At 51.8% G+C, this 18178-nt stretch overlaps 2 protein-coding genes across 3 annotated transcripts in view; one reads left to right on the top strand and one right to left on the bottom strand.

Annotated features, from left to right (window-relative positions):
* The window catches only part of PITPNM2 (phosphatidylinositol transfer protein membrane associated 2), a 65225-nt gene extending 55614 nt beyond the window's left edge, over positions 1-9611 (top strand). Inside the window, exons 18-25 of the mRNA XM_029087081.1 lie at positions 1769-1897; positions 4721-4857; positions 5600-5716; positions 6092-6240; positions 6922-7071; positions 7160-7343; positions 8816-8944; positions 9211-9611. Coding sequence (XP_028942914.1) covers positions 1769-1897; positions 4721-4857; positions 5600-5716; positions 6092-6240; positions 6922-7071; positions 7160-7343; positions 8816-8944; positions 9211-9555 — 1340 coding nt within the window. The 3' untranslated portion in view covers positions 9556-9611. The remainder of the gene's footprint in view (positions 1-1768; positions 1898-4720; positions 4858-5599; positions 5717-6091; positions 6241-6921; positions 7072-7159; positions 7344-8815; positions 8945-9210) is intronic.
* A 5146-nt stretch (positions 9612-14757) lies between these two features.
* Positions 14758-17947, bottom strand: ARL6IP4 (ARF like GTPase 6 interacting protein 4). 2 transcript variants are annotated; one of them, XM_010176397.1, is made up of 5 exons: positions 17827-17947; positions 17045-17371; positions 16479-16596; positions 15024-15093; positions 14758-14821 (listed from the first exon to the last, which is right to left on the bottom strand). In XM_010176397.1, exons 1-5 carry the CDS (start codon positions 17945-17947, stop codon positions 14765-14767), a joined length of 693 nt encoding a protein of 230 aa, XP_010174699.1. In that variant the 3' UTR covers positions 14758-14764. The 2 variants fall into 2 exon arrangements, with proteins under 2 accessions (XP_010174699.1, XP_010174698.1); XM_010176396.1 differs by having other exon boundaries at positions 17045-17419; positions 17830-17947.
* Positions 17948-18178: the final 231 nt, after the last annotated feature.

Here is an 18178-nt window from a genome sequence, read left to right as displayed (position 1 = left end):
ACTCCGGTCAACCTCCTTTCTCATTTGATAGTCACAACACATCTATGCGCTTTCACTGAGGCACTTGCAATTTCTGATTGCATTTTAACAAGTATTTCTGTCACTTTGCTCCAAAGATCGATCATAACACGGCTAACAACTTGGCAAGAGCAGGAGTTCTTCTGGGCAGAGCTGTGGGGACAACGCTTCTGCCTCCACCACTGTCTTTTGAGCATGGAAGAGTAAATACTGTCTGCTTTCTACAAAGAACCTGAAATTATCCAAGCTGGGGACTTGCATGAGAAATTAAAAGTCAGGACATGACCAGTAGCTGCCAATTCAGAAGACAGGGAGTCAGAAATGGCTGCAAGGAGGTGCCTGTGTGCTCTGGAAAAGCCATGTTGATCCACCAACACCCTCTTCCTCCTCTTTCCCCTGACTCTTCAGACAAGCAAGGGCCGTGAGGACAAGGGTGGCCTGGGCATTTGGCACAGCCAGGGCTGGGCCATGGGGATGTGCTGATGCCATAACCTGTGGTGGGAGCTTTGTGCAGGTCTCTGGAAGGAGCTGGTGGGTCCATTTTTTCAGTTCAGCATCTGTGCTTGTCACCAGCTAGATTTCCCTTAACAAGAGCAGTTTTTTGGATCGTACCTTGTACCTGGCAGCTTTCCTGGAAGTCCATAAAAAGGGAACATTGTCACCAAGAAAAACCAAGCTTGAGAAAGCCCTTGTCAAAGCTCCAGCTTGCAACCTGCATGCAAACGCAGCTCCTCCTGTTGCTCTCTTGATCTGATCCATCTTCTCTTTCCATTGCTGCTTTTCCAGGGCAGAGCACTGGGGGGTTGAGGACTCCTCACTGCTGGGAAAGCAGCCCACACCTTTGAGGTCTGTGCCTTTGGGCTGAGACGTGCTCATTGCTAGGGAGTCAGGAAGGGTGTGTGCATGGGCAGAGTTCAGGACAGCATCGAAATGTGGCGGTGTCCTGTGGGTGAATGGTGGCAGTTGGTCACTTGTGTGCAAATTGCTGGCTCCCTGGGGGAGAAACTCTTCTGCATTGTCTGTAATCTTGCCCACCCAAGTCCCAGTGTATTTTTCAGTACCACGTGCAATGGAATCCCAGTGCCCCTGGACAATTTTCTTGTTGGCTGCTGCAGAAGCCGTGCTCTTGGGGAGGCTGGGCTGGACGTCTTGGTTGACTACAATGTGGTAGCCCAGGAGGGCAACCAGGACTTGTTGGGAACTGCCAGTCCCATCAGCATATGCTATAGCACCCTGCCTTGTGGTGCCTTTTAGCATCTCACAAGGGCTTCCCATTATTCAGATCCTGTTCAGTATGGCAAATATTTGGATATTAAAGAGTATTTCATTCCTTGGTGAAAGCTAAAGGAGTTGGTTATGGGGCCAGGGGTGGCCTGGGCATGTACTGCAGTGAGCAGAGCACACATCCCTTTCCTCCAGCAGCTCCAGAGAGATGCATTTCTGTCTTGTTTTGGCACGTGGATTCCCAGGCTCATTGCACGTGAGCCTTTGACCCCTTCCCTGGGGACTGGACTAACAGCCAATTAACACCTGTCCTCTAGTGCCTTCTATTTGCTTAAATAAAGGAGAGCTGAAGTGGTGGTGCCCCTGTGTGTTCCTCCCTTCGTCTCAGCACACGCTGAGCCTTGGGTCGGTTGTTCCCTCTTAGCCAGGGAGCAACCTCCTGGTATACCTGGAGTGAGGAGCCAGAGTCTGTGATGGAGACCACGCGTGCGTGTGAACCTGCTTTCAATGAGTCTTTTGCTTCTAGTTGCTGCCAAGTGGTGGGGAACCAAAAGGATCGACTATGCTCTCTACTGTCCCGATGCTCTGACGGCTTTCCCAACGGTCGCCTTGCCGCACCTCTTCCACGCGAGCTATTGGGAGTCCACAGATGTTGCTGAGACAGGTACAGTCATCTTCCCTCTCCTGATCTCCCTTGCATCCTCTTTCTGCTGAAGAATATTTTGGCCTTTTTGTTTTTCCACTGCACCTTCCATAACTCTTGTTGATGTGTAGAGGTGAAAAAATACCCTTTGCTGCTGCAGATCCGTCTTCTTCTTCCCTTTCTTTCTGTTCCTCACCTGTGTTGTTAGCAGAGCTGCAGACTTCATGGAAGTGTGCTGTCATGCCTGGTTAGTTTGAGTCTGGGTTTTATCATCAGAGCAGGTTTCACATGGGCTCACCAAGGAGCTGTGGTGTTGAGCCCAGGGCTGTTCCCTATCAGATCTCAGTGGCAAAAGTCAGTGGTACTTGTTCCTTGAAGTGAGCTCTTCTCTATGTGTGTGAGTTGGGATTTCAAGTCTGAAATTTAAAGGAAACTTCTCAATGTACAAATAAAAATAGCACCAAATACAATAAAACCAAAGGAGAAGTTTTGTGTGAATTTGATATGAGTTGGTAGGCAGAGTTCACTTCTCCATTTTGGCTTTCTAAGTTGTTGTGATCTTCTCTAGGAACTCAGACCATCGTCACTGCATTGAGAGTTAGTCCTTGGTCCTCCAGTACAAAGCAGTTCAGCTGGGACTGGTTAAATGAGGATTGCTGGTTTCTGGAGTCTGACACCTCAGGCTCTATCAACCCACATTTGGCCTGAGATTTAAATTTCCTGTTTAAAATGTGTTTTTCCTAAAAGAAATACTTTTCGTTCAGTTCCTTGGGGATGAGAGGGAGTTATTTGCCTTACAAAGTATAAACCACTCTAAGGAAGGGTGCTTAGAACATGGAATTCGGGGAAAAAAAAACCAAAAACAAAACTAAAAGCAACTCTGGGGATTGTGTTGCCCACTTGGGCGCTTGGGTTTGCTCTGTGTTAGCTCAGCTGTTAAGCCGTCCCCACTCTCTTCCAGCCTCCTCGACTGCAGCTCTCAATTATTTATTACTCTGTTGGCAAACTTTCTTTCAGTGCTATCTTCCAAATAGCGTGGGAACCATAAACAAGAGAGATGTCAGTGCTGGTGGCAGCTGAGCAGTAGCGATAATCCAGTGAGACCCTTTCTCCCCGGACTGTATCTAGCCCAGCAAGACATCTCTGTGCTTGCACGCACCTTGTTGGATCAGCTGCTGTGAAACCCCAGCCTTGCGTTAAACTCAGCCTAACGGGGCCGGAGAGAGAGACCTGTAATTGTGCATGAGTGGGAACAGTCACGACAGTCTGGTACACAAAATGCTTCACTCAAGAAATAGCCAATTACTCGAGATTCAGCCCAGACCTGGGTCTGTAACACAGCATGGTGCTTCAGATCTTGTGGCTTGAGGTACCGCTCCATCCATTCAAAGCCTGACGGTGGCTGTGTCGCTCGTCTGGCACCCCCCCTTCCCCGTCCCTGTCTCCACTCACTCGTCTCTGCCTTGAGACCAGGGTTTTTCTCATCCCCTGTTTTCCTGCTGTCCTTTCCAGAGCGCCACGCCACGTCTTCCCCTAATAAGGATTTGTTTCTAATCGCCTTTGAAAGTCATCTCTGGACAAAATGTAAAAGCTGTTGAATAGTTTTAGCCTCCAAAGATTAAATCTCATTAAAACAAACCCAAATAGGACTCAAAATAGATTCCTGGTTTAAATAATTTTCAGTGAAACTTGTTTACCTTGGATTTCCATGTACTCCCTCCCCAGCAAGCTCATCCTCCCTGGGGTCCTTTTTCCATTTCCCTGGAAGAAAAACAGTTTCAGCTCTGTAAAGCAAAGTGGCCTGTGTCAGACCACTACCGCCCATGCCAGCTGGAGAGCTGCTGACCGCACAAAATATGTTCAAGACCTTGTAAAAGAGCCCATGTTTAAGAGACATCTTAATTTTTTGGTAGGATTTGGTCACTAAGGACTACTGATTTTAGAGTTCTCTGTGCAGGGTCACCTCCCAGTCTTACAGCAGTCTTTGAGATGTCCCCTCACCTTTGGGTGTTACTCTTCCTTTTCCCTTCTAGAGCTTAAGAGCAATCTAGATAGGATCTAACCCTCCTGTCTCTAGGTTCCTGCTTCTCCATCCCTGCCCATGCCCTGATGACAGGCAGGAATTGCTCCCAAAGGATGGCTGATGGGCATCACCTTGCCCCCTCTCTGATCCTTGCACTGGTGTGGTGACATCCCACCAGCAGGAAGTCTTTGAGCTCTGTCAACCTCGGAGATGAGGTCAGGATGGACAGACCCCCTGGGCTCTGCCTCACACATGGCCAAGCCAGACTCCTGCCTGCCTCTGCTGGGGTCAAATCAGTGAGAGGAGCAAAAACCATGGTGCAAGAGCAGTCCAAAATGTGTTTAAATAGAAATAAGAATTGAGCTGAAGGAATGGCATCTGTCAGTGTGAAGTTGGTCAGTGCAGCTGGTTCTGGATCTGTTATGAGAACGGCAGATGTGTGTTCAAAGGAGGAGACTGGTCCCTCACAGACCATGGGAAGGGACTGATGAATGCCTGGAGGAAAGGCAGAAATCTGAGTGCAGAGCTTGTCCTGCTGTGTTTGAGTGAGTTTTGTACCTCCTGACAATCTAAAGAACCTGTGTCCCAGCCAGGCTTCAGTCAGCGCTGGCTGCAGGCTTTGCTAGGTCAGAAGAGACCACTTCTCCTTGGAATTAAGGGAGCAGCCTGTAACACCTGCAAGCTGGCAAACCAAACACCCGGTGGGGAAACCTGGGCTGCCTCTGAGATTGCCCTTACTCAGCGCTGGCTCTGGGGATGCAGAACAGCGTGGGCAGGAGGAGGGGTCACTGTGCTAGTGGCTGATGTCTCGATGGGATCTGTCCTCCCGCAGGTGATGAGGCACGAGAACTCGAGTGTTTTGGAGCTGGATGGGAAGGAGGTGTCTGTCTTCACCCCCTCGAAGCCCCGCGAGAAGTGGCTCCGCAAGAGGACGCATGTGAAGCTCCGGGTAAGGGTGTTTTTGGGGCTGTCTTGCTGTCACATAGGGGGGTTTGGATTTGGGCTGCAGGGACAGCACAGGAGGTGGCCAGTGTGGGCATGGCTGTGTCTGTCCGTGGCAGAGACAGGATCACGTTGCACTGCTTGTATGTATTAGTGATGATATCCTACCTGTGTAGTTGTGAAAGGGTGGCCTGAGGGATCTGTCCCAGCAAGGTCTCCTCTTGGCCTGGAGTCTATGGAGAACACGGAAAGCCTTGGCTTTGGGTGAGGGAAAGGGACCAAATGTCTTTCAAAGTCCAGCAATGCAAGTTCTCTGCTGGGTAGATGCCCTTTGCTCCCAGGAAACGTCTCCAATTCCCAAAAGAGAGCAATTCTCTGCTAGAGCTGAAACAATGTCAGCAAATTTCTCTGGCAGCTGTTTGTATTGCCTCTTAAATCCAGAGTGTGAGGGTTAATATCAGGTGGTATCAGAATTGCACGTAAAACTGCTGTTTAAATTGGCTCTTCAGCCCTGTACCCTCAAATCCAGCCCGTCAGTGCAGGGCACAGTCTCGCCTCTACCACAGGTCAAATTCTTTTCTAAAGCTGAGAGCTGTGGGTGGAGTGGAGAGGGGGAGTGGTGCAGAGAAACCCACGCTCCAGTTTGTCCAGTTGTAGCTGGTGTTCCTCTGCGAGGATGTCTGTCACTGCAAACTTTTTTCTTGCCTTTTTAAATTTTTTTTTCCTCCTTTCCCTCTTGCCTTGTGCAGAACGTCACAGCCAACCACAGGATAAACGACACCATCGCGAATGAAGATGGACCCCAGACCTTAACTGGAAGGTTTATGTACGGTCCGTTAGACATGGTCACGCTCACAGGAGAAAAGGTACCGTCTGCTATGGGGGTTGTGCACCATGGGGTGAAAAGTGGAGGGGACAGGGACAGAAGGGTGCTGGTCAGTGCTCCCTTGGTCCCTGATGGGGTTTGCTGCCTTTGCATCTTGGCCACATTTCCCTGCTTAGACTTGTGTGGTGCCTCCTACCAGGAGCAGTGTTCATCTTCACTGCTGAGGGTGGGTTTCCTTCCAGCATCCCAGTGTTTGGGTTCTTCACAGCTCAGACCTGTAAAGTGGAGAGGGTGGAAGCAACACTCAGCCCTGCTGCCATCCAGAAGGACTTGGGTGAAAGGTTACTGCGCTTGGCCTGTTCTACTCACCTCTGTCTCTAACGTTGTTATTGACCCAGCCTCGCTGTCTTCCCAGGTGGACATTCACATCATGACCCAGCCGCCATCAGGAGAGTGGGTTTACTTTGACACAGAGATCAGCAACAGCAGTGGCAGGATTTCTTATGTCATCCCTGAGAACCGGCGCCTGGGCATTGGTGTGTACCCTGTCAAGATGGTGGTCAGGTGAGGTACCTTGGGGTGCTGGGGCTTGGTTTGCAAGAGGAACAAAAGTGGAATTTGATGCCTGTAGAATATGGTCCCTCCTTGTGGGGCAGCTCTGCTTGTTGGGTGGGTTCAGAGCCTGGTTTGCCAGCAAGAGGGACAAAGCCATTTGTGCTCTACAGCTGTAAGATGAAGATCCATGTTTTATTCTGACTCCTACATCATCAACAGGATGGTAATTGAGCTCCTGTTTCAGGAGCAACCACAGAGGCATGGCCCCATGGTCATCTGCAGAACTGCACAATGGAGTGTATTTTAAAGACTATAAACTTGTCCTTGAGAGACAGGCCTTTGTACTCGTGATAATTCAGAGGCTCTAGTTTAGCTCCAGTTGCTGGTGTTGAGCTCTGGAAGGGGAAGGAGAGGAACATCTTCTCAGTGGTGAACCTAGCAGTGGTTTTCTGGGAGTATTTTTTTGAGTTGCTGATGCCAGAGCTGCAGAGTGCTGTCACCAGCCCCACTTTAACACAGAGGCCTTTGTGCAGTGGCTGTCGCTGCTGTAACTGAGGGTGGCATCGGTGCTGGAGACTTTGAGCCAGATTTGGCTGCTGTTTTGGGTTTACGATGCGCTGCAGGACTTAGAGGTTCTTTCAGAAGGTATCACCGTATCTCGATGCCTCTAAATACCTGCATCCCTTTCAGGGGTGACCACACCTACGCAGACAGCTACATCACAGTCCTGCCGAAGGGGACGGAGTTTGTGGTGTTCAGCATCGACGGCTCCTTTGCAGCCAGCGTATCCATCATGGGCAGCGACCCCAAAGTCCGCGCCGGAGCGGTCGACGTTGTAAGGTCAGCGGCAGGGGCTGGGGCAGTCGGTCTGTTTTACCCTGGCATTGCTCTAGGTCTGCAGTCCATTGACTTCTGGCTTTCCTTCTAGGCACTGGCAAGACCTTGGCTACCTCATTATCTATGTCACGGGCCGCCCTGACATGCAGAAGCAGAGGGTGGTGGCGTGGTTAGCTCAGCACAACTTCCCCCATGGGATCGTCTCCTTCTGCGATGGGCTCGTTCACGACCCGCTGCGGCACAAGGCCAACTTCCTGAAATCCCTCATCACGGACGTAAGCCTGGGTCTGCTGAAATACGATCGTAGCACGGGTTTAGTTTGCTCCTCATCCACTCGCCCCTGTCAGCACCAGCCTCTTGGCAGTGATGTGACCCGCAGTGGAAGATTAATCTGTTCATTTTATTTCCATCCTTTTATTGCTCTACTAAAGCGTCTGTGCTGTTAAATTGTGTCATCTCTCCTCTGCGCTGCTCCATTTCATCACTGGTCCTTCCAACACCAAATGCCTAATGAAACAGAGGCAGCAGTGCTTCCCTTCCCCACACATGCATTTTTTTCACCTGTTTGGTGCCTTTCTGGCTGCCCGTGGTGTAAGCAGCAGGTCTGAGAGGGTGTGGAGCTGCTGCAGACATGCCTTTGCACCACAGCCATGACGGGAGACTCAACAGAGCATCTTCCCGAGCCTTTGACTCCAGGGGAGTCTTAATGTTGCTCAGCCCAGAGCCTCAGAAAAGTTTCAGATAAAACAAGGTTTTCTCTGGCAAGTGAAGGAACTGTGAGTGTCCCGAGCACTTGTGCTCTGCCTTGAATAGCAGGGGAAGCCCCTCCTTAACTCTCCTGGGCTCTCATTTTGGCCTGAGTCACTGTGCTGGGACCAGCTGGCCCTTACTTGCTGCCTCCTCTCCCTTGACCTCCAGAAGAACAAGTTTGTGACCAGGGTCAGAGATTTCCTTCCCATCTCCCTGTCCTGCCTGCGGCTCCAAGGCCAAAGCCCGTTGCTCTGTGGTGGCACCAGTGCCCACAGCTTCCCTGCTTCAGCCCACTAAGGACAGGGTCAGCCAGGAGCTGCTCTCTGCTGGGAGTGGAGGCAGACAAGTCCCTGAAGAGCAGCTTATTTTGCTGCCTGTCCCTCCTCCCTCTGCCCAGCAGAGATGAACAGCAGCGTTGCATGCGGCAGCGTGGGCGGAGGGGAGCGCTCCCCACTAATGATTACTGCATGGGGGGTTGCAAACCGCTCCTCTCCCCTGTGACAAGCAGGTAGGGAAGTGTGGGGCGTCCCTGTCCCCTGCAGACCTCAAGGGAAGGCCGTGGATCAGCAAGCACAGATCTGCTTTCATATTGCTCTTGTTACTCTTGTTCTGGCCTGTAAACATCCCCAGCTCTGTTAATTAACACTTTGCACAGCAGCGCGTTATCCAGCTGGGAACTTACATAAGTTACTGACCTGAGATTCCCACGAATGTTATTTAGAAGAAGAAAGCCCTGCCTGTTGAGCAGCACAGGGTGCACATATGTTCTGACCGCCTGTTGCTTTCTCTCCCCGCAGCTCCACATGAGGATCCATGCGGCATATGGATCTACTAAGGACATCTCAGTGTACAGCTCCATCAGCCTCCCGCCCACACATATCTACATCGTTGGCCGACCCACCAAGAAGCTGCAGAATTTAGAAGAAGAAAGCCCTGCCTGTTGAGCAGCACAGGGTGCACATATGTTCTGACCGCCTGTTGCTTTCTCTCCCCGCAGCTCCACATGAGGATCCATGCGGCATATGGATCTACTAAGGACATCTCAGTTTACAGCTCCATCAGCCTCCCGCCCACACATATCTACATCGTTGGCCGACCCACCAAGAAGCTGCAGAGCCAGTGTCAGGTAGGAACCAGCTCGTCTTGAGCCCTGGAGGTGCTCCCATGGGAGGGTGATAGGAATTTGGTCATCTTAAGATGAGTGACTGAGCCAGCGTGTGCCAAGAGGACAGGAACCATCCCACGTATCAGGACCCACCACATCTGAGCGGTTCCATGTCTTGTGCATCACCCCAGAGAACCTGGCACAGCAAATGTGTTTGGCTGCCAGTGGCTATTGGGGAGATGTGTCCCATCCCTCTAACGCCTGCCCTCACCCCTCTTCTCTCGCAGTTCATCACAGAAGGGTACGCGGCCCACCTGGCCCAGCTGGAGTACAACCACCGCTCGCGCCCCGCCAAGAACACCACGCGCATGGCGCTGCGGAAAGGCAGCTTCGGGCTGCCCAGCCAGACCGAGTTCCTGCGCAAGAGGAACCACCTGCTGCGGACCATCTCCTCCCAGCCTTCGACCACGGGCGGCAGCGCCGGCCACCGCCCCGAGCGCACCCAGAGCCAGTCCGACAGCGACAAGGAGAGGGAGAGGGAACGCAGCCAAAGAAGCATGAGCATCGCCACGGGGTGCTGGGGCCGGAGCACGGCGTCCCGGCTGGAGTCTGGCCTCTTGGGGCAGAAATAGCCAGGCCAGAGCCAGCGACTGTCAGCTGCAGCCACCAGAGGAGAAAACGAAAGAGGGACGAGGCCAGCGTTATGGGCTGGAAGGGTAAATATGGTGCTACTCTAATAACATCATGGTATTCTGGGAAGAGACGGGATGTTTCCCATGCAGAACGTGCAGGCCTTGCAGCAGGAGCGTCAGGTTTGTGCAGCGTGAGCCCAAGGAACAGCTGGAAATCGGGGAGGGGAAAAGTCTCCAGGTCAAGATCGCGCTCTCTCCTGCCTCCTTCTCTTATCCAGGTTTAGTGACTGTAAATACGTGCCTCCTCGCCTTGTTAGCCATCGCTCTGATACACGGGACCGAGTGCTGTCCTCAGAGCCACAGAAACAGGGAATGAGGCTGGGGGAACTTGTTTTTGGTTGTCCCAGGAGTCAGACTGAGGTGCTCTGCCGGTGCCGGCACGGGGTGGGTTTGGGTTCAATAACAATGCCATTGCCCCAAGCCAGGATTTCTCCTGGGCTGTGCCAGGCAGAGCAACCGAGAGCTTTACCTGTTCAAAGAGCTTCAAGTTCAGCCATTTTCTCAAGGAGTGCGTGCAGTGGCAGAGCGTAAAGATGTATCGATGCTGTTGGTAGGGGCAGAATGTTGGCAGGTTCACACCCGAGAAAGTGGGGTCGTTATTGTTATTACTGTTATTTTTTAAAGAGACCTTCTAGAAGCCGATGGAATTTAATGCGTTGACCTATTAAAAGAGGGATACAAGCTATTTTGTTTGAGCTGTTACAAACCTCAGACACTTAATTTGCTGTTAAAGTCTCCAAATATCCTCACTATATATTATTTCCAAAAGTAACCACCGTATATTTGGAAGCAGCTGAAGGCACTCAGCAGCTAGATTGCATTGCAGTTCTACTCATCCAAATGCAGGGTCTGACTCTCAACACCCACCTCTGAGACCTTTTCTTCTTCCCAGGTTCTCTCCGAGTTCAGTAGCAGCTTTCATGGGAATTAGACTCGCTTCTTTTACCTGTAGTTACTGAACTGTAAAACCTCATTGTTTTTTGCACTGATGATTTTTAGAATGGAAACCTGTTACCATTTCATGTAGCTACACCTAACTGTTTGTAGTGCATGACAATGACCTATTGCTAAGCCAAGGTGTGTGTGTATATATATACATATATGCATATACATATGCACACACACATATATATATATGTGTATATATTTTTTTTAAAAAAAAGAAAATCTGTGCAGAAGTTTTTCCAGCAGTAAGGAGACTGTAAGGAAGTGTGCCAACAATGTCAGGCAAGCTTAAGAAAAGGCCATATCTTAATTTTCCTGGTGTGTTTCTCAGTGGATGTGCCTGAGTGGATGGTTTGTGTGCTGCAGGAGCGAGCTGGGGTGCGTGGCAGAGGGGAGCTGCCGGCGCGCGGAGCCAAGCGCTCGCTGCTGCCCAGCATCCCCGGTGCGGTACAGGAGCGGGAGCGCATCGCTCTGCGGCAGCGGAGAACAGTGCCTAGAGCAAGGGCTTGCCAAAAAGCCCCTTAATCCTGTCCCTACTGGGAGAGCCTGGCTCCAGCCAAGGGCCTGGTTCCCTCCCTGCACACACCTCCCGGGCTGGAGGGGATCCACCCCGGGGGGTCTGCCCTGGGGGGTCCAGGGTGCCCATTTACAGACTCCAGTTGGCCTCTTCATGTGGAGATTTTATAGTCCTACCGAGCTCCCCGCTGCTGTGTGACCCTGCTGTCCCCCACCACACTTCCCTGTCTTTATATCACTTTCTACTTACGAGGATCTTATTTATAACAAAGACTTTTTTAGACTGGCTGCTTCATTTTATTATTAACTGTTTCAATATGAAGTGCAGGACGGCAGCACTGAGACACACAGCACTGTGAACACTGCTCTGCTAATTGGCTCTGAGCCACGGTGGGCAAATCTTAACTCATCAGACATCCAAGGTAGATCTCACGTGTCCGTGGCGCTGGAGGGTTGATGCGGAGGCGGAGAGGGACAGTGCTGAGCTGCCGTTGGCGTCCGAGCCGTGGAGCACTCAAACCCGACTGCCTGCCCGCCGCCCAGTGCATCTCCCACGTCTTGCAGCCTGACTGCAAACTGTTTAACCACTTCTCTTTGCTAATGATCCAGTTACAGAATGTATCCGATGACTTTTGTTACCAAAACCTCACTTCCCTTTCTGCCGACTCAGCTTAGCTCTCTCTGAATGTACATCAGAGCCCGCTGGGTTTAAAACCAGTGCGAATTGTCCCAGCTCTTTGCTAGTGGAATGTTCTATCAGACGCCATCTGAGTAGGAAGCCAAGCCACACTCCATCCTGTGAAGTCACCAAACCAAATCACAAAATAATTTCTGCAAATTTGGATATGGCCTTTGCAAAATTCAACTTTCCTCCCAAGTCCACAACCAAGGCATGATCTGTACATTTTCCAGTGCTGACGAGATGTTCACATTTTCTTACGTGTAGATAGTGTAAAACAGAGGCGAATGTAAATGTTCAACATAAAAAGTGGATATATAAAACTGAAAGTTATTTATTTATGTAGAGGAAAAAAAAAATGTCTGGAGGGACTGGAACCTTCAGGGTTTATTAATATTTAAAAATGTAGCTTTTTGTTTCAGGCATTATGTACAAAGCAATTATTTTATGGACCAAGTTTAATGTAACTGTCAATGAATGCAGAAGTGCAATATTATACTCACCTCTTCATCACTTCATCTTTTAAGCAGCTACTAACCAGTCAGACTGACAATCACAGCACCTCTGTCCTCATCCTTTGTTGAGCTTCTTGAAACTCGCCCGGGTCCTTTCCCTGGCCCCCCCATCTGTGGCCATTGTACGGATCCAACACGGAGAAGCAATTGTAGAGCAGGACCTTTATTGCTGCAATAATACCAGATGGGGTGGGTGTAGTTACCAGGAAATACGCCAATAAGTTTTTTCTCCACCGATTCAGTCCGTCATAGTCTGCATCAATCTATCGTCAGCCGCCCCCATCTGGCACTCATCTATCTGGAGCAAAGATCAACGTGCTACTCACTCCAAGAACAATAGCAATAGTTTAACTCTGTGTTTATAACCTGTTTGTTCCGAGCTGTTTTCAAGAGCGATGCGTGTGACCCGATGCCTTTCCACGTGTACGGCAGAGGATCCGTTTGGATGCAGTGAGGGAAAAGATGAATGTATTTTCCATCCTTACTCAAGGGGCACTGTCAGGCGACAGACCTAATTTATCTTTGTTACAAATAACTCCTTTGCTTCAAAAACGAAAGAATATGAAGTTTCTCTTACTCCTCCCTATCGCTGTTGTCTGGGCAGCCATCGGCGCGACCGGTGACAGTCGCGCTGCGTCTGCTGCAGCCCACGTCCTGTTCTCACACACTAGCACAATACAGCCCGTGCTGCACAGGCTGCCTCCGTTTGCTTTGGGTTTTGTTTTAAATTGTTTCCATGGGAATCAAACTGCTGTAGAGCTCAGAATTTTTATAAAAAGCAGCTTTTTGTATTCCTGCGCTCTTGGGCCAGACTTTCTACGTGACACTCTCCCTTTAAAGTCTTTTAAAAAAAACTAAGAAGAGGAGCCCATGCATTCCCTCTGAGTTGTTTTCCTGGGTTTGCTTAAATCACTCAGTCAGATGAGGCGAAATTTTAATAACCAAAAACGTTTACAGTGTCCGACCCGTGAGCCGAGAGCAGTAACTAGCCAAAGGGTTACTAACAAAGCCCCGCTCCGCCCAGCAGCCGCCGTGCTTGCTGCAGCAGCCCCTTCTTCAGGTATCCCACCGTTTGCTGCATTTCCTGTTAGTTCTAGAAGCCTTACGGTCCCCTCCCTCCCTGTCCTCACCACCCTCTGCCTGTTGATACCCTCGACTGTCAATTTTATATATTCCGACGACGTTAGTTATATTTTATTTATAAAAAATTGCTTTAGGGGTGTAACAGATGCGTGTGGGGAACCACGGGAGGGCAGGCCCCAGGGCGCCGGCAGCCACGCTGGGTACGCCCCTGTGTGTACAGCACCGTGCCGATGACTCGCTTGTGTGTGACAAACCTTCTGTACAACTTCCTTCTCCTCCTTGCTGTTAGTGCATCGTTCCAATGCCTGGGTGTGCTTTGTGTACAGTATCATTGTGAGTTACACAGATTAAAGAAATGGGAAGGCTCTTCTCTGTCTGCTCTTTTTTTTGGGGGGGGGAGGGGAGACTATTGAAACAGACAAGTCACAGAACCCAGGATGTGAGCAGGTGCCAGTTTAATGGGGTTACAGCAATGAACAGAATGTGGAAACCCTCCATGTAGATCCATCCTGCAGAACCCATCTGTCCTCTAACCCATTTGTTCCTTTTCTTTGTTTTTACAGTTTGTATATTTATGGACTTTGCAGTGTTTGCTTCACAGCAGCCCCGGGCACAAGCCCTGAGAAGCCCAGAACCCTAACGCTGCCTGGGGCCTGCGCTGCGGGGAAGGGACACAAGTCACGTGCAGGAACAGCCAGCCAGGCAAAGCCACCCCTCTTCAAGGCAGCAAAGCACACCCGCCCGCACCCCAGCGCGGTGTGCCAGGTCAGTGCTGCCCCAGTGCCACCTGAGGAGATGAAGCTGCAGAAAAGCTGAGGAAAGCCCCTGGGGCACAGCAGAGAGCAGAGCTGCAGCCTGAGCAGAGCCACGCAGCGGCACGGCCATGCAAAGGGCCCGTGAGCCTGCAGCACCGGGTAAGCACGGGGCATGCAGATCCAGCCAGGAAGGAGCCAAGAGCAGCCCCTGAAGGGAGAAGTAGCAGCCAGCTGCGTATTTTACAGCCCCAGCACATGCCCTGTCCTGGCTGCAACGCTGGCTCCTGCACACCAAAGCCTGGAGCTGAGGGGCAGCAGCACCACGAGGTGCTCAGCACCAGTGAGCCTGTCCCTGGGTGCTGCTGAGCTTCTCCAGCCCTGAAAGGGGCATCAGGGCAAGAAGGTCCAAGTGTGTTACAGCCCCGCTGGCCCCAGTCAGGAGAGGGAGGGGAGACGATGAACCATTAAAGTCACTCTCTTTCCCAGTCAATAACTTACAGAGCGTCTGGACACTGCCCCTGGGGAAGCATCCTGATGTGGTGCTGTCTGTGTGACAGAGGCTCATGCCTGAGCTGGTGTTGGCAGCAGGACACGCTCCGGGCATGGCTGGCACCCGCACCCTCACAACGCTCCGGGCATGGCTGGCACCTGCACGCTCACGGCAGCATCCCTGTCCTCACCTGGAAGGCCAGCCCGTCCCCCCGGGTGGCTTGCTGTAAAGAGACACACAGCACTCACAGCTCCACCTGCCAAGGGTGAAGGACCACCAGCACCCACCCATGGGGCCTCCCATGGAGCTGCCAGGGCTCAGTTTGCCCTGCTAGAGTCAGGGGGGTCCCCAGGGAGGCAAGACAACACCCCAGGGTGCGCCCACCCACCCACCAGCAGCTCATGCTGGTGGCAAGTCCCCAGTACCTTGTTAATCTCCTTGTGTCTCTCCTTGCTGACGATCTCTTCTAGTACTTCTCCATCTCCCTTAATAAGCCTGGAAGACAAGCACAGGGCCATGAGGGCTACCAGCAAGTTCCTGCCAGCCACACTGTGTCCCAGAAGACACTGACCCCCACCCCGAGGGCTGCTGTTGTGCCCCAGCTCAGGGACAAAGCCACCAGCTCCCTCACAGCGGTATGTGCCCGGGGCCAGGTGCTGGGCTGATGCACTCTAGGCACAGCCAGTGACAATTATCTTACCCCTGAAGTTGCATTAGGTGACATTTTTTGGCTGTATCAAGCTTAAATAGCACGGCTGGATTTTCCATTGCTCTTGTGGGATTAATGTCACCACACCACAGCAAGGACAGGTTGGTTCCCCCTGAGGAATCAGCATCCCCCTGCATGGGCCAGCTGTCCCTGTCCCAGGCTGAGGGCACTGCCTGCTGTGTGCAGAGCCAGCCACGCTGGCACACAGCAGGAGGAAACACTCGTAATAAAGCATCTCCTGCCACCCCACCGTCTGCAGAGGCTTTGCTGTCACCAGCAGTGACCCCAACCCCCGCAAATCCCCTTTATTTTTTTTATTTATTTATTTTTTTTCTCAGAGAGTTCAGGTCTTGTCCTGGCTGCCCCAGAAAACTGCAGAAACAAGAGCCAGTTTGGGCCAGAAAGGCAGCCAGACTGGGGAGCTCCTGCCTGAGCAAATTCCAAGCAGTGCTGGAGGTGGCTCACACCTCCAAACATGAACAGAAATTTAATTGTCTTCATTACGTGCCTTACAGGGACCCGACCTTTGTTCCACACCTCCCTGAGCCCTGCAGGCTGCCTTCTATTTTAAGGCTGGACTTGTCATACCCAATTCTCTTCAGCATGATGTTTTCTGCTTGCTGAGAAGACGCAGTTTATTAAAAACTGGGTCATTTCTATATGGCAGCTGAAAGAACTTTGGTTTGATTGTTGTCTGGAACCCCAAGGGGCACACACACTCTCTCCTCACTCGCACCCGGGGGTTAACCGGGGCTGAGTGCGTGCGAGCTTCGGAGCTGAAAGGCCAAGGCATGAAGCAGTGGGGTGAGGAGGGGACACCCCTCTGGTTCCTGCTCTGACCCCAGTTCCTGAGTCCCATCTAATGGGAAGAAGCTGAACCCTTCACAGCACAAGGAACAAAAGTGCCTCCAGCAGCAGAGTGCTCCCCACAGCTCCTGGCTGGGACGCAGCCCGCTGTCCCCTGCAGGGAGCCCCGGCACAATGTGGTAATTTGGTGCCAAACGTGACACTTTCTGGGTAAGTTACACCAGGTCTGATGGGAAGGGATCTGTGAGGGATCTGCTCAGGCCTTTGCTGCTGGAGTGACCTGGGTCCGCATGTGGTACTGCAGTGCTGTGGATGGGCATCCACCAGGACACCAACCCACCTCCCTCTTCCCCAAGGGTCATACCTGGTTCTCCCTGTTTCAGGATCCACGACTTTCCTTATGACACTCTGCCTCGCGTCCCATTCTTCCTTTGTCATTGGCTTCATAGCCTGGATTCGGGATTTTTGTTCATCTGTCAAAACTGGAATGGATCAGTTAGAGCTGCACGTGTGGGGCCAGCTCCTGGCCGAGGGGCACAGCACCACACCTGCAGTCAACAGACACGCACGCGGGACTCGGGGTTCAGTGAGGAACCACGCCAAGGAAGGGCCGCTTCACATCCCAAAGCCAGCTGTGCCGGTTTGTTACTGCTGACTGTGTCCTTCTGTGTGGCATCTTTGTTCCCCACTCACATCTATACACGACAACTAAACTCTTCACAAATGAATCTGGGAATGTGGCTCCTCACGTTTACTTGGTGTGGCTCAAAGGTGGCCATGGCTCAGAGGAGGGAGGAGAGTCTGGAGCTCCTCCCTGTTCGCAGCCCTGCTTCCCTCAGACACCTTTCAGGGGGTCCCAGGAAGGGTGACATGTGAGTGTCTTTCCCCAGCGCATCGTTCCCTTCAGGAGACAGGAAACACCATCATTACCTGGTCCGGAGTCCACCAGTGACTCCTTCTGCCACTGCTCCAGCGAGGGACCGGGCATCTCTTCTCCCTTGGCTTTCTCCTCCTTAGCCCCTTCCTTTGACTTCTTTTTTGATTTCTTCTTTATTCTCTTCTTCTTCTTTTTCTTCTTCTTTTTGTCTTTCTGTTTCGCTTGCTTTTTTTTGCTGTGTCGACTCTTCTTCGTTTTGGAGTCACTGTCACTGGAGTCAGAAGAGGAGCTGGAGGATGAGGAAGACGAGGAGGAGCTGGTGGATGAAGATGCGGTCTCAGAGGAAGAGGTACTTGCCTTCCTCTTCTTTTTGTCCTTTCCTTCCTTCTTCTTTTCTGCAATACATAAGAAGAGGCTGAGTGGAGCAGCTCTGGCCCTGCAGCAGCAGGGATGCTGGTCATCCCCTCCCAGCCTGGTTTCCTTCTTGCCAGAACTGCAAAGCCCCCAGACACGGGGACAAAGACCCCTCTGTGCCAACACCTTTAACCCATCACAGTGTGCGGTGTCACGCTGCCAGACCGGCCACGGAGGGGCTGTAGAGCTCTGCACTTGTCAGAATGAGACTAAAATGGGCACGAAGTGCAGGGCAAGGCGACAGACACCTATTGAGCTAAAAGCAGGGACCCTCTTCTCCCACCTGGGCCCCCTCTGTGCACCTGCCCCAGGAAAATGTGGTGAGAGCACGAGGTCATGGGCCTTCCCCCACCTTCCTTAGCTGCCGCTGAGCTCGACTTGTGTCTGTGAGACCCACAGGTCCGCTTCCTCGGAGGAGAGCTGCTGCCGTGGTGCGAGTCCTTGCTGCTTTTCCTCCTTTTCTTCTCCTTCCTCTCCTGTCTGCTCCGGGAATTGCTTTTGCTCCTGCTTCGCGATCGCTTCCGAGACTGACTGTGGGCCATCGTGTATCAGCTCCTGGAGGGAACAGGTTACATCAGTGCCACGGGGGAGACCACCCTCATTCAGCAGCAACACGTCCAGCAGCCCCAAAAACCTTAAATCCAACCCCGAGCCAACCAGGCCTGGAAGATCTGCTCCTGTTAAACTCCCTCTCTGCTCACACCTGCTCTCGCTGCGCTCCCAGTGCACAGGGGTAGGTTGGGGTCAAACTGAATTTCACCAGCTCACAAAAT

This window comes from Antrostomus carolinensis, unplaced genomic scaffold (assembly GCF_000700745.2).
Source record: "Antrostomus carolinensis isolate BGI_N321 unplaced genomic scaffold, ASM70074v2 scaffold32179, whole genome shotgun sequence".
NCBI classification, from domain to species: domain Eukaryota; kingdom Metazoa; phylum Chordata; class Aves; order Caprimulgiformes; family Caprimulgidae; genus Antrostomus; species Antrostomus carolinensis.
This window is presented reverse-complemented; position numbering and strand designations above follow the sequence as displayed.